General features: G+C 39.5%; 1 protein-coding gene across 4 annotated transcripts in view; it reads right to left on the bottom strand.

The window, feature by feature from the left end:
* Positions 1–16,373, bottom strand: part of LOC144582979 (kalirin-like) — an 85,022-nt gene that overhangs the window by 38,148 nt on the left and 30,501 nt on the right. Inside the window, exons 2-13 of one of the 4 annotated variants that reach the window (XM_020814549.3) lie at positions 15,064–15,347; positions 13,792–13,896; positions 10,686–10,781; positions 7,848–7,981; positions 7,068–7,134; positions 6,698–6,801; positions 6,239–6,308; positions 5,778–5,864; positions 4,552–4,644; positions 3,716–3,766; positions 2,435–2,512; positions 883–1,068 (exon numbers count right to left, since the gene is read on the bottom strand). In XM_020814549.3, the coding sequence (XP_020670208.3) occupies positions 883–1,068; positions 2,435–2,512; positions 3,716–3,766; positions 4,552–4,644; positions 5,778–5,864; positions 6,239–6,308; positions 6,698–6,801; positions 7,068–7,134; positions 7,848–7,981; positions 10,686–10,781; positions 13,792–13,896; positions 15,064–15,347 (1,355 nt within the window). The remainder of the gene's footprint in view (positions 1–882; positions 1,069–2,434; positions 2,513–3,715; positions 3,767–4,551; positions 4,645–5,777; positions 5,865–6,238; positions 6,309–6,697; positions 6,802–7,067; positions 7,135–7,847; positions 7,982–10,685; positions 10,782–13,791; positions 13,897–15,063; positions 15,348–16,373) is intronic. The other 3 variants (XM_020814545.3, XM_020814548.3, XM_020814547.3) reach the window with 3 other exon arrangements.

The following is a 16,373-nucleotide window of genomic DNA, read 5'->3' on the forward strand; positions in this document are numbered from 1 at the left end:
TATCCCTCCAAAGTTCAAAGCAATACATTAGCCTCTTCAGATAAGGAATTATCTAAAAGTATAATCCTAAAGCAAACATTTGACTTTCAGTTTTTTCTTCAGCTGTTGAGTCAAGTAACTTCAGCAACTGCTGAACTATCTTTGAATGACTGCTTTCTTTAAAAGGCAATGGCTTTGCAGTCAGCACTGTTACTAGTTAGCAAACAGTAAACTACTCTACACAAAGGCATTCTAAAACAGAGATTATTTTTGGGGTATCTTGCCAGTAAAAATAATTATATTCTGTGGAATTTTAGACTGGCTAAGGATGATTGTATACATATTGTATTGATGTTTAACCGTACTTCTTATATGTCTTATGAATTTGATGTTTGGAGTAGGAAAAGGAGTGGAACACAGCTGAATACAGGAAAGATTGTGGATTCCACCCCACTATATATCTGCTCCCATTGCCTTCCATCAAAGTAGCATTTCGTGCACATAACAGGCTGCAGGAATAACATCACATGCATTGTGCCAGGAAGTTCAGCCCTTCAGCAGTTTTTATTTTCTTATAAAATAGGCACATGCACTCTTCCCTCTTACTTCATTCCTTCATATCCATATGAAGGAATGCACACACAGTATAATCATACTACCTTGCTTCTTTCTGTAATCTACCACAACCGAAGAATTTGATATTAGAAGATGTCATAATAAAATAGCAGGACTGGAAAATGTCTAATGGGTACCTTCTGCATTGAAGCAAGAGGAACCCATTTTAAGATACAATGTGCAACACATCAAGAGCAGGAACACATACAAAAGCAGTATACTAACATTTCCAAATGATTCGAGGAAGCACACCATGTTACTGACAAAATATCCTTAGCAATTTCTTACCTTTATGTTTCGCTTAAATAGATATCCCGGAGTCAGAGAGCCTTTTCGAAGGAGTTCACTAAAGATAACTATTTGTTCAAAGAGGAAAACTCTGCGCTCCTTTGGCCGAGACAGCCCTCCAGAATCCTGCTCTGTCACATAGAACGTATCCTGCTGCAGTAACTTCCCTTGTGCTGCCAGCTTGCCCTAAGACAGATAAGAGAATAAACACAGAGGGTACAAAATATAGAAAGTCATTTATTTATTCAGTTTAATGGTTGTCCTACAACAAGTTGTTCTTGGACTGAGATATATAAACACAGATAAGACACAACTAAAAGTCCCACAAAGTACATATATGCAAATCTGTATCCAAAAGGCAGAACCAAAAATCCAACAAAGCTGCTATAGAAAGAAACATAAGAGGAAGCAACCTCTTTCACAGAGGTAAAGTACAAACTAGAGAAGAATACACCATTTTAAAAGCTTGCAAGACTAAAAACATCTCAGCTTGACATGAAGAAGGGGAGGCCATTCCAGAAAGAGAGAGGTACCACTAGGGAGGCCTGCTCATGAGTAGCAACTCATTGCTTCTCAGTATGAGAGGGCCTCTAGTGATGACATCAGGGCATACACAGGAATAGGAGGTGTTTCAGATACCTGTGGCCCCAAACAATGAAGGTTCTGGCATCTATCAAGATTCACATATTATCATATGGTGCAAAGCAATTGGTTCATGAATTAAGAGTGCTTAAGATCAAATGTGTTTCACCATTTAAATTTATGACAATACACTTAACTAATATCTGCATATGTCCAATACTCTAACATGGATGTATGGTGTTATGCAACACAAGTTCCTGTATATGCTCCCTAAAAAAACCAACTTCATCCAAAAAGCAGAAGGGCTACAGGAATTTGGCATATAAAGGAGCAGACATCACACACTACACTGTATTGTCTATATAGCGAGGACTTGTGTCCAATATGTATACGATTTTAATATGGACAAATCTGCAAATTAGGTATCTCTGTCTGAAGGAATTACTCAAAATGGCTGTTAATATCAGTTTTCCTTTGTGAAACTGTTTCATGAAACAAGGAACTATTCCATAAGCTAAAGAAGTTTGAACAATATAACCCTATTCAGATATTCTTAAGCATGTTTGTCATACACATGAGAAGGGGAGTATGCCGGCCCTGCCGAATCATTGCTTTGCTTGTGTAAAAACCAGCAAGCTGGAAGACAAATCAGTCGTCTCCACATGTAGAGATGCTCCATGACAGTCTGAACCCTTGTTTCCCCATGGATTCCATGGACTGCCACCATAAACAGAGTTCTCTGTATCTTTCAGACTCATCACTTTTCAGATAAAGCAAGGGGTGGGGCAAGTGTATAAGTAAACACTTCCTCCTCGGGCAAGATTTAGACTAGAAACATTGTGATAATTTTCCCCCCTGAGATTTCAGGGGGAAAAAGATCCCACTGAACGTTTTTAAATACATTGTCTGGGACAGAGTTCCAACAACTGTTGTATCACATTTATACTCAAAAGATAGTATAAACATCTACCTCAAAGCCTTGAAGACGGCCCAGGTTCATCATGTCATTGCAGCGCTTAGGAACAAGGCACATCAGCTCCACAGCTTTCTATTGGGAGGGGAAAATGAACACAAAGATGAAAGGCCACCCCATCCATTCCTCTGTTCCAGGAACAGCCATCCACATGTCAACATTTCACCCACACAGATTAGTAAGTGTGTTTCGGCAGAGCATGCTGGTAGAGCAAATAAATCCAGATAACTCAAACAATTAAGCCAATACATACATTGCAAGAAAAAAAAAGAACCAGTTCTTAAGGTAACTAGCTAGTATCAATGTATTCGTGAAGGCTTTCACAGCCGGGATCTAATGGTTGTTGTAGGTTTTTCGGGCTCTTTGGCCATGTTCTGAAGGTTGTTCTTCCTAATGTTTTGCCAGTCTCTGTGGCCATGGGCATCTTCAGAGGACAGCACTCTGTGGTGGAAGAACAACCTTCAGAACACGGCCAAAGAGCCCGAAAAACCCACAAAAAACATTAGCTAGTATCACTTTAGGAGAAATGCCCTTAACCTCCCAAACACAGCTTCTAGTTACACTCTAAATGTATCTCAACTACAGAATATAAAACAATGGTACTCAGGATATGCAGAAACAACATCTGCTGCTCATAAAGCTTCATTTTAATTCACTAATTTCAGCCCTAATTACATTTTGTGTCAAATACTGCTCGAAAAGAATGCAGCATTATTTTTTTTCAAAACTGCTACAGAAAGGAGGAATTTTCATTAGCAATGGGGACTTTGGGATTTTTTGGACTTCAACCCCCAGAATTTCCCAAGGAAGAATTTGGAGAGATGCAGCCAAAAACAGACGTTTACAGAGTAATTTTGACCTATTTGTGGGTCTCCGTCACCATTACTGGCCTTTCAAGGAGGAGGAAAGTACCCTAGTGATGGCTGGGAGTGGCCAGGCTTCATGGGAGTCACAAGGGTTCATGGGATGGATAGTTCTTTGAGAGGCTCCCTGGGCTGAGCTTGAGGGACAGCAGGAATGCCCGTCCCATAAACGTTCAAGACATTCATGGAGCCTAGCCACCACCCAGCAGTTTCCTTCTTCCTGAAAGGCCAGGAATGACTTCTTTATTGTCTGCCATATTTAAACTGCTCTTCCAGAACAGAAACAATTATTTACATTCTGCATCTTGATTAAAACTTGGCTCATAACATAACTAATCTCATTATGGAGTAATCAGTGACCGTGAAAAATAAAAAACATGTAAGAGGGCAAAAGAGTCAGCAGACAAATGCATACCTCTATCTCTGAACACTCCAGCCCAGCTTTTTCACTATATTTTAAAAAGTCCTACAAGAAAGACAAGCATATTATTTCCATAAAATGATTCACAATAACCACCTTAAATCTCCATAAAGAAATAATATACTCTGTGTGTGTGTGTGTGTGTGTGTGTGTGTGTGTACACCCTCTTATATACACAAACACACACACAAAACTATATTTACGGCAATGTAGAACTGAAATGCAAATTCAGAATTCACTGCTAGGGTTTTGCCTGTGCCATTTTGTCAATAATATAGGGCAGAGAAAGGGGCTTTCCTGAGCGTAGCTTATCTTGACTTTTGAGGTGGAGCAGGCCAGGGGTCTGCCCAGAGAAATGGGGAGGGAGGTCTCCAAGGCTTTGGAGTGCCTGCCTGCTTGTGAAAATATATTTATACCCCATGCACTAAGCAACAGTTCTTAATAAAGCTTATAATGAAATGCAACACACTGCAACCTCCCCAGCAAGCAAGTCAAACTGGGGCAAATAAATTTTTTTGGTAGCATGTTCTGAAACCTACAATAATTCTGGTGTATATAAAAAGCACCATAGGAATTTGTAGCTGCTTATACATCAGATTATTTTTCAATTTTTGATGGGACTGAAAGGGCCATCTGGAAAACAATATCCCACCAACCTTTCTGAGCCCAAGACCCTCGACACTACCCAACAAATCATTTTTTCATCTTGGGAGAAGTTCCCCACAGGTCTGATGCAGTGCAAGTTGGGGGAGTGGGGATGAGGATAACCACAGGGTTCAAACTAGTTTCATGTTTTTTGCTTGACATTTAACATCCTTCGTGTATTTCACCTTGAGTAGCAGCTGATACTTGGTAATTCTTTGAATGGGTTTGATTAGAAAGTCACTGAGAGTTAAGCGCTGGTTTATTTCTTGTTGCACCTCCTAGAAGATAAGCATTAAGAAATGTTAACATTATTAGGAAAAAAATGTCTCCTTTTTTCCATGAATTGAGCTAGTGTACAAAGGGTCCTCCATCCACAGATACAACCTTGTTTGATTAAGCCAAGTTTTTTTTAAAAACGTGTGCCTGAAATTACAGCACAATATCGCAAGTTTCCATAGTGACTGGCTAGAATGACTTGTTGTGGCTTTCATAACACCTCCTAGCAATTAAGTCTATGAAGAAACAGACCTGGCATTTCTCTACTCCTGTCGTGATTAAAGTAGAGCTGTTTAAAACATTTCTAAAAATAAGTTTATTGTCTCTCTGTGTGAGCAGGTAATCAAGCATAAGACACCTTCAAAAACTGTCTGCAAACATTTTAGGGACAAACTGATCATTAGGACTATTTGAATTCTCAAATGCAACAAAATGTAATTCTAAAATAACACTACTCAGAGAACAAATTTGTACAGGTGCTAGCAGAAGTCTATATTTCTATAACATTTTAACTGTTAAGTGACAAACAGTTAAGAAACTAGGTAGCATGGAAGGATTGCTCTTTTTTCTTCTGCATCCCCTTTTGCTAGTCATTTTTTTTGTATACATATCACCATCTCCGACAACTAGGGTAATTGTTACAAATATATCATTTTTCATAAAGAGATGGAAAAAAAAACAGTAGCACCTTAAAAGAATAAAGAGTTTACTATGGTACAATAGTTCAAACTGTTCGTATTCCATTCTATTTCCTTGCAAAGATGGCCTTGACTCCAGCCAGCTGACAGAGAGTTCCTTTTTGTCCCTCCCCACTGCCTGGGCATTCTCTACCTATCAGGTAAAAGAGGCGGTAAATGGGGGATTTGACCATGGAAGTAACAAGAGAGTAGGTAGATGTCAAGGAACTCTACTGGAAACAATGTGACAAGGACTCATGTGGGCAGAAGAGCAAGGACTTACTGCTAAATATGAGGCAGTGAAAGCAGAGAAGAGAGCTGAACCGCAAGTCCGAGGTATTAACCAACAAAGTTGTACAAATATGTACACACAAGGAGGAAAGGAGAAATAATCCTGCAAGTATGATGTTTAAGCTATAGCATGCATGAAACATCCTGTGAAGGAGGCCGAGTCTTACCTCAAAATATGGACCACATTCTGCTACTATATATTCAGATTTTGGTTTGTTTTGACAGTACACCACATACATGTGTAATCGCCTCTCCTGTAAAAGCAAAATTTACACAGCTGTCTTGGATTAAGGCCAACTACGACTTTTACCATGCCATGTACAGCAGCATAAAGCAAATTTCATTATTCCCATACCATAAGATTTAACCAGAAAGAAAGAACCTGAACAAGACTCTTAAACCGCATGGGGATGCTGGACATATGTATAGAGAGACATGTCCAGTCAAATGTCTTCTTACATAATTTGTGTACTTTGTTTAAATCACCAGAAAATTCCAAATATTACTTTACTGTGTTTATGGCTTTAGTTAACACTTTCTTAATCTTATTTGATATCTTTCTAAATGTGATCTCAGACAAGTCAGCATATGCTATTTTCCTTTTGAAAGGGATTAAAATGTAACTTACGTGTTTGATGAACAGCTGTGCTAAACGGTCATGCTCCTGAAGGCACTTTTCAAGTTCAGCAAGAAAAAAACTGAAATGAAAAGAAATGGCTGTTCAGTGTCATGTGCCCCAGAATCCCTTGCTACAGCAAAAGTCATGTGGAAAAGGTTCCTGACTGAGGGTAAGAAGTTTGAAATTCACCTTTTTGACCTTTTCAAAATTAAGGGTCCAATATCAGACCTGCAGCATATTGACCATGGGGCCAATAGGTGTGGTTGTGATTTTAGAGTGGTCAATTTCAGAGAGGTTAAAGTCTAAGAGATGTCCAAAATCATTCGTGGCAGCGAAACTACATAATAAAACTTTTGCTGAACTGGAGTGGGAGAAAGAGGAGTGGTACAGGCCAAGGAAAATATATTTGTAAATGGAGCAGATTTGGGGATGTTAGCAACAGTCATTTAATCGTGGTTATAGACTTACTCTTTGTGCCAGTCATAGATTTGGTGAATATTTCCAAACACAATCTTGTCTTTCCCTTTCATGTCTTCAGGAACACCTTTTTCTTCTATTCTTTTCATGAAGCCCTTTAGCAGAAAATCAGTGATTAAGCTATGGTAGACTAGGATGGAAACAGTAATTACGTCTACTTTTCTTAACAACCGAGGTGGTTTTATCTTGATTTCACAAGGTGTGTTAAGGTATTTTGGATTTTACAGTACAAGTCTTTTGCAGTTGTTTGCAAAAAGGCAATATCAACGCATTTATCCCATTTCCTTAGATCAGATAAAACTGGCAACTTTGGTTCCTGCAACTAACCGGTTTAAGAAGAGTTTGCTCTGGCTTAACATACCTCCACCACAATTCCTAAGTCCTTGACGTAGTCTTTCTCCGTCTGAACCAGTTCATTTAAAACAAACCTAGAATCCAAGGGAGAGATACTTTGTTGAGGCCAGGTATCAATGTCCAGAAGCATCTTCTTTTCATAACGTTAATAGTTGACATTACACACCATGGTGGAGCTTAAAGTGACATACACAGGCTTCACAGATTACCGTTCATCTATAGACTGATAAAACCTAGATCCAGGCTGCAGTGGGTGACAGCAGGGCAACTCAAGTTGACTGGTACAGGTAGCTACCACTGAGCAAGGAGATCGGTGGTTTTTTTAACAGATAAAGGTGTAAAGAGCTTGAAGCTACACCATCCAAAATAAGGCATAAGCAGGGTGCAAAAAGGAACAAAGTTATTCAAAAGTGCAAAAGCAAACATCTTCTTCCACTTGTACTACACAAAATATCTGCAGGGGTTACTGCACTAAAAATAGAGGATAACGACATAGTAAAAAGGAATAGTGGGTAAAAACTATTAAAAAGGAACAGGAGAAACAGGTTCACAAATTTTGACAACATGAACGGTCCTGTGGAGGATTCTAATTGATCTTGCATGTTGTTATTATCACTTTGAACTAAGGGAAGCCCACTGCAAAGGGGTCTACCAGCTAGCATCTGTCATTACCACCACACTCCACACTCACTAGCCCCAAACTGACTCATAAAATGGAGAGTTACATAATACGTATAATTTTTAGATTCTTAATTGCAAATGTAATCAATTGACAAAATTAACTTACATCCTGCCTCTCATAGCTTTGGCTTTTTGTTCTTCTTCGAGGTTTCTTGAAGGAGGAGTTGAAGGCATCACATTTTCATTTAAGCATCCCGTGGTATCTTTTAAGCTCCCTCGGTAGGAGCCTCCTTCTAATGTCTTAAAAGTAAAGAGAGAGAAAAAAACAACAGGTTTAACAGAAAGTATTAATGTCTGGCTATATAACTAGAGCCACTACATTTCTCAAATTTTCTGGTTTTGTAATCATTAGTAAGAAGGGAAAATCCTTTAGTATTCCCTATATATATAGTCCTTGGTACAGCCAGATGTGGACAACATAACAGAACTGGTAGCATGCCTCACTTTATATAATTTGAACATCTCATTAATTCCACAGAACTATAGTGGTGTTTCATTAGAACATTCTAGAACCCTCCTAAACAGGAGAGAAGTTAAAAACTAAAATCTTATACAGAGGATTGAATCTATACATTCACTTGGAAGTAACTCCCATTGAAATCTATAATCTAGGTGTTTATTTTGTCAAATATTTCTGTACCAAGTCTGCTTTGAAACATAGCTTTAGTCCAGTTAAGCTAGCATATACCTTCAGATTGCATTCTCCCACATCAGCTGGTACCCAATTTGCAGTAAATGTAGATTTCTTCCAGAAACATATGAGTATATTATACGGATACATTTCTAAATTTATCCAGTTTGCATTATTATCCATTCTTACAGAGGAACAAATATCAATTGTTACAGTAAAAAGAGAAGCAGAGAAATTAAGCAATACCACCAAGAAGCAGTATGTTTGTGATCTATAATACCGTGTTTCCCTGAAAATAAGATGGGGTCTTATATTAATTTTTGCTCCAAAAAATGAAGTAGGGCTTTTTTCAGGGGATGTTTTATTTTTTCCATGTACAACAATATACATTTATTCAAATACAATCATGTCATCTTTGTCTGGTTGCTGCACAATGGTGGAGGGCAGGGTTTCACTGAACTGCGGCTTATTTTCGGAGTAGGGCTTATATTATGAGCATCCTGAAAAATCATACTAGGGCTTATTTTCAGGTTAGTTCTTATTTTCGGAGAAACAGGATACCCAACACCACCCCAAAAGATTGGCTAAAATCTATCTGCTAAGATTAACTTTTTCCACTGAATGAATCTCAAAATCAAAGTACATGTCATTTCTCCAGAATTTTTCACATATAAGTCTACTTTTATTTCAACCAGACAACTTGTAATCCTCATTTTATTTATTCCCCAACCTCTTAAAGTAACAGTTGTTTCAAGTAAAAGCCGTACTATTATTCTATTTACTAAGATCTGTTTCTCATTCTTATTATTTCAGGATACAGAATACCAGCCTTGGTATCAGAGAAAGAATATAAGTGAGCAAGTATATTTTTTGACTTGTAATTGAAGGAAATAATTCTGTTCCCAGTATCACATCTTGTTTGCAAGCAGCAGTTACACCACAGCTGAGGTGTCATGCAAAACTGTGGTTAAACATTCAGGGTATCAGTACTGAAGCCAGATACACAAGGGAGGCAGTAACTGAAAAGGCAAAGAGGAAAATGCACGCAGAATGCTTTTCTTCAGTTCAATTATGCCATGCTTTATTGAACTGACATTATGTCTGAATTAAACTTAGAGAATGGCTGCTACAGCTCAGTCTGTGATCAGCTGGTGCAAAACAAGCAGATGTTTAAAAGAAATGCTTGATCTGTCTGAAAACGAGAAGATATCTCTGGCAATTATCATGGTGATGATCTATTGCAACAAGCGTGTCTTGCTCTGAAAATGCTTCCTTTAAGAACTGAGGTGATGCAGTTCGAATTATGCACCTTCTTTGAAGATGTCTCACTGACTTCAGCTAAGGTTGATCCCAAGCAAGTGAGCATAACATGACAGTTCATCATAACATGAAACAAGTTCATCAGTTTTATGTAGTTTAAGCTTATAGTCTTATTGCTGTATTCATTACAGCAGTACCTCACTTTACAAAAGCCTTGGTTTATGTAATTTTCAGTTTACAAACCAAAATTCATAGAAAATAGTGCCCCAGTTTTAATTTTTTTTCTCCTCCCCCGCTCTACGAAAATGTTTCCTCAGGATGCATTGTGCCTGGAGGTTCCTAGTGCCGCCCCCATTCCTAGTGCAATCCAAGTATCGGTTTACGAAATTTCCGCATGACGTAATGTCCTGGGGACGCATTAATTTCGTAAACCGAGGTATGCCTGTATTATACTCTGAACATTTGACTTAAAAGCCAATTAGAGTTTTTACAGCTAAAGTGGGATAATAAACTGGAAATGGGTTCATTAACAATGTATTAAATAGCCCTAAAATCAAATTATTCATGGGGGTGGGGGTGGGAATGATCATAAACAACAGACATCAAATATACCCAGGAATTAACAACAGCTAACACCATATTCTCATAATCCCAATTCTACATAATTTACCTCTGCCTGCACTGGCACTTCACTGAATATTCCCAGAAAACAAGAAGAAAAGGCTCTAAAAGGAAAACTACTTCTACTGTAATCACATATTTGGAGTTCTAACTTGTAACCAACAGATGCAAGGAACAATACTATAATCTGATGTTTCAACAACAGGACAACTAACAGAAGTACTGCAAGAATGTTTTATTGGAATTAAACTCTCAACCATCAACCTGCCCAGGAGACCAATCTGAGACTCTAGCTAAATATGTAGCATTCCTGCACAACAGTAACAGTGAGAAAAGTGGTGGTGGTGGTGGTGGTGGGCAGAAACAGGACCTGTTGCTGATGGATTATGCTGCCTAACCAGGATATTTTCCTTCACAGGACTCCACACTTACCAGCTTGCTTTTGACCAGTTTTTCTATTGCACTGACAAGATCCGCAGCGGTTGGGACATCAGAGGTGCTCTGTCGAGCAGCTAGCAAAGAGGAGGACTGCAAGACACCAGTTGGCAAAGGAACAGCAGGTTAGGAGGAATGAGAAGGAATTAGGGAAGCCAATAGGCTTACGCTGCTGGAGGTCACACGTTAGGATACAAAGCAGGAAAAAACATGGCAGGAGCATGGAAAGTGGAAAGGAAAGCCCATGACACACACAATGCAGCGGCACTTGGCAGACTGACAAAGCAGAGCACAAGCTCTGAAATTAGGGTTAGAACACAAGTCTGCAGCAGAGTTTTTCAAAGACAATTACAAAGCCACCAAGGAGAGTAAAAGATGAATTAAAACTAGTGTAATTTGATGCTTCTTCATGTACCTTGAGACCTCCCCCCCCCCTCCAGACCTTTGCTCTAGTTCTGGAACAAGCATAGATGATGGAAGGGAACCACTGTTTTGTCTGGGGCTCTATTTTTACCAGCATAGTAGACAATAGAGACAGGCACACATTTCCCTTTTCTTGCCAAGCCCACACCAATAAAGACTGCAAGAAAAGTCAGGTAGGGTCAGGCTAGTGTTTTGCCAAATACATTATATTCTTGGTAAATTCTGCTAGATGTCCAAATTACTGCCAAGCATTTGACTCTTCGAATGTTACTCCTCCCTATTGCAATGTTTATGAAACATGGCTGAGGAAGACAGATAAAGTAACATTTGGAAACATCTTAGAATCCATCAAAACCAAATTAAAATCTACACAGAAAAAAAAAACCCTCGACAACCCATACTTCAAGAAAAGGCTGCAATTTCTGCATGACACCAATACATCAAACATTATGAAAGCTGTTTTATTCCTCTCCTATTTATGTGAGGTATACAGTAGTTCAGTGGACTGGAGCACCAAGGGATTGAATCCCTCCTGTACCTCCCGGAAGTGGGGCCAGACAAGATCACCCTGAGTGTGTTTAGCTGCTGGGGTTATGTGACTTGACACATGCATGGCCTAGAGCAAGCTGTGCAGTCCCAGAAACACTTCTGAGTAGTTTATACCTAGAAAATCCAAGAAGGGCCGCCATAAGTCAGAGTTGACTTGACAGCATCTAATTATATTAGTAACAATTGTTAATGTACAAAATGGGGGAACATAACATTTATAGCAGTACTAGCCTCTACCCTCCAATTCATAAATTCCTTTCATATGCCTCAAGTTTCAAGATTTAAAAGATACTTGAGAGGCTTGGAACCCCTTCTCCAATTCCTAAAGGGATGCAAATATTTTGAAGCAAATGAAAAGAACATATGGATCCCTCTTCTGTCCCCAGGATACTATACATATACATGCACACACAAAACAGACACAAGCCTTTTGGGGATCTCAGGCATGGGACCTTTATGGAAAGGATCCTGTGAGTTCTTCATTAGGACTTGATCTCAAGTGAAAAAAAAACAAAGTGCATTTGGAGGATGTGTTTGGCCCATTTCTGCTTGCTAGAGACTTCCAAAATTCACCAAAGGTACTCAGGAGGTAAATGCAGGTAAGACAACTAGTCCTACAACAGCAGACCCCCAATCAAAATAGTTCTGATCCAGAATTAGCATAGACATGGATTTTTTTAAAATAGGTCTACTCTAAGCCTAAACCATAACCTGAGCCAATACTTTGCGCCCCATGTAAATCAATTTTTACTGTTACCCCTAAACTGAAAAATTTAAGTAGATATGGAAGCATACATGAATTTAGAAACTTCACATTACTTGTATATTAGTCGCCTGAACTCTAAAAGACAGATAAAACTTTAAAAGTAATTCCTGAGGATTGACAGATAAAGAAATCACAGTAAAAGCAATCAAGCACCAGGAGTAATGTAGTGAAATTAAGAAGTGCTGCTGAACTGGACTTAAGGAGTGACAGAATAAGCCACATCTCAATAAAGCACACTATTGTCTGAGAGTCAGCTGGCACTGGCAGGTGAAGGCTTGTTAGGAACTGCTGTTGAGTGATGTATCAGTCTAGTTGCTTTCCCGCCAAGAATACCTATGCTAGACATTCTGTCAGTCTCCTCTAATAGCTTATCTTTCATTTAAAGAGTCACAACAGGCAAACCAAACTGAAGTCCACAAGAATAAAATTTCAAGGGATTAGGAAGGTTGCTTCAGCACTGAGCACAAAAGTATTACCTTCCAAAGACTAGAGTCGTTAACAAAACCAACAAGGTAGAATTCAGGCTGCACCGAACACCTTTCTAAGAGCAAATACACTAAACTCCTTGTATTTTTTACTTTGGAAAGGTAATATTCCCTTTTAATGCAAAATCATTCACTTCTCTCTAAACTTCTAGTCACATATATACACACTAGAAGGAACTAGACCAATATGTAAAGTTCCAGTATTTAGTCTAAGGTATTTGCATCCTATACAGATCTCACCACCAATCCTTAGAGTCAAACATGGGTATTCTCACAAGCCAATATAAAAATTGGAGGGAGCACAAATAGCGGTGAGACAGTTTACACTCTTCCGTGAATGATCTCCCCTTGGATTTGTGTATTGTAGGGGGTGCTTTGTTGTTGCGCTTACTCTTAGTTCCTATAAGAGATGCAGAGTCTCAACAGCACTGATAGGTGACCCAATGTGAACTATGCATTTTCAACAGAATACACTCCAGATGGGTCTACAATGGTCATGATAATTGCTTTGGCAGGTAACTTGAGATTAACTTTCAAGCCAAGAAACTTGAAAGCCACTTCTCAACCACAAAGGTTTAAAATGCAAAATGAATGCAGAAAAGCTACAGAAATTAAGAAACGCAGGCAAGCGGTGAATATTCCACCCACGGGGGGGGGGGGGGGCGGGGAGACTGAAATCCTTGGGCACTGAAAGAAAGACTTTGAAGGACACTGCATCGTGCCATTCCTTCTGGAAAGAAAGTGGACTTGTATAACAAAGTTCAATACAGTATAGCGTTAATAATCAGTTACAATGTCTTGCTCCTTAGATCCAACAGCATTTGGGTTTTTTTTACAGGAAAGTTATTTTGACTGAAGAAAAAAGGGGTCAGAGCCCTACCATTTCATCTTGAGTGGGATCATTATCAAAAATCTTCATGGGAGGAGGGAGTGGGGTATGAGACTCTTCATCTGGCTCATCTTCGCCCCAACCCTTCTTGCTCTTCTGAAAGCAACAGAGTTATCATTACAAGTAGGAAAATGCCAAAAAACCCCTTTTCCCCCACAAAGCTTTCAAAATTTTGTAAACATATATTTGAATGATAATTCTGTCCCCTTTCAAGGTTCAAGTTCCATTTACTGGTTTTCAACTTTGTTATATCTTTCTCAGGCAGCACCTGAAACTATACAATATGCTACCAAACAAAGAGCAAATAAATACATATCAACAAGAACTTGAAGAGGCCCTTTAAAAATGAGAGAAAAAGAGGGGGGGAGCAGGGAGTGGAAACTTGTTAACAGATAGTTACAAGCAGACACAGTGTGGTGTAGTGGTTAGTGTGGTGGAATAGGATTTGGGAGATCTGGGTTCAAAATCCAAACCTACACATGAAAGGTGCTGGTTGACCTTGGACCAGTCAAGATCTTTCAGCCTAATCTACCTCACAAGGCTGTTGTGAAAACAAAGTGCGGAGAAGGACAGCCATGTATATCACTTTCAGTTCACTGGGGGAAGGGCAGGATGGAAATGTAAATTACAATTAGGTGAACTCCCCACTCTTCCCAAAAGTGATGTAAGACAAAAAATCTTGGAAAAAAGCATTTCCTCTCTTTGAAAGGTCTGGTGCTTTTTGCTGCACATTAAGAGGAGCATGCCCATTCATTTCAAGGATGTACAACAGAGCCAACCATTTGTGAGACCTATGAAGCAGAAGCAACTCGCTTAATGACTGAATGAATGTTTCCTTTGTACGATAAGGCTACAGGGGATTCCTTGTTTTTTGTATAGGGCTGTATTTTTAAATGCTACTTTAACACATACAGATTAACCACGTACATACAAAAGAGCCTCGTGGCGCAGTGGTTAAAACGCTGTACTGCAGCTAAAACTGTGCTCACGACCTGGGGTTCAAATCCCAGGTAGCCGGCTCAAGGTTGACTCAGCCTTCCATCCTTCCGAGGTCGGTAAAATGAGTACCCAGCTTGCTGGGGGGGGGGCAATGTGTAGCCTGTATAATTAAAAATTGTAAACCGCCCGGAGAGTGCTTGTAGCACTATGGGGCGGTATATAAGTCCAATAAATAAATAAATAAATAAATAGACAATAATAAAAGACTTAGGGACAAATTAGCTTTTCTTTTTAAACAAAAAGAAGTCAAAAAGGTGTCTGTACCTCATCTGCACTGTCTCCTTGAGGTGTGGTTTCGTCTCCAGGCTTGGGAGATCCCAGATCAAAGCTCTTCCTCCCTTCCCGCACTTTCTTCTGCTTTTTGATGTTACTTTCTGCCTTCCCACTATTCAGTCGGCGTACAGGGCTTGTTAGCCATTTTTTCAACGTGTTGGTTGAGCGCTTTGGCCCTGGGGAACTCTGGATAGAATTGAGAGAGGACTGGGGCTGCAAGTTGGCCACTGATTCTGACTTCCCACCATTTTCATTCGAAGAAGCCGAGTAAGAGTCTGCCAAAACAAGAGAATACGATCAGTTAACAACTCTTTGTATTAAACTGAAGACCATTTCTTCTAGAAAGAGTGAAATTCATTGACAAAGCTTAAGGATAAAGAGGGGAAGGGCTATTTTTAAATTAGAAGATAACTCCTTCTTCCATTCAGTATACTAAACTTGTTCCTCATTCTGCATGCATCTCCCCCGTTTCTTCCCGCCCTGTACTTTGAGAGCACTCTATAAATCTTCTGTTTTATTGATGGATACCTTCGTTTGGAATGACTATGAAGAATCTTACTACAAGTTCACAGGAATACCACGCCCTTTATAAATTCACCACGGTGTTGCTACTTCTGCTAGAAAGTCCCATTATGGCCAGGTGGGTATCTGCTTGCACGTTTGTGGAAAGAAGCTGGCAGTCCAGGTTGGTGGGTCTCAGCCTTCTGAACACTCCAGAGTTGCCTTATCTGTAAAAATAGCTGGCTCTGCCTATTCCCTGCTACTGTTATTTTCAGCCTGTTTGTGCACACTAAGCAGCACCAAGCTGGCAAGAGATAAGCTCCTACTGAAAATGGTTCCCCTCGGCTATCTTTTACATGATAAAGTTTAACTGTTTTCCATTCACAGCAGCCACATGATTCGGAGCTGAAGTTAAGTGGGGAAAGGGAGCCTAAACCATTATCAGAATGCTGTCTGTCAGCAAATTCCAAGGTCGGAGACTGGTTAATCTAACACTCTAGGAAGAAACAAAAAATACAAGTTAGTCGTCGTCTTTCTTTCTCTCCCATTTTCTCCATCACTCCAGTTTCACAGAATTCTCTCCCAACTCCTGCATATGCCGACTACAAATGAACAGTTTCCCTCCCCCACACTTCAGGAAAATACATCCCACCCCCAGAATGTCTCTTCTCTTTGCAATACAAAATATCTGAGTGTGGTTCAGTCAGCTGAGCCATTGCCATTAATTTCACACAAAAAAACCCTTCTTCCTCATTTGTTCATATGTTCATCTAGCTATCTGCATTTTTGGACACTCAGGG

The sequence above is a fragment of the Pogona vitticeps genome, chromosome 1, assembly GCF_051106095.1.
Source record: "Pogona vitticeps strain Pit_001003342236 chromosome 1, PviZW2.1, whole genome shotgun sequence".
Lineage (NCBI taxonomy): Eukaryota > Metazoa > Chordata > Lepidosauria > Squamata > Agamidae > Pogona > Pogona vitticeps.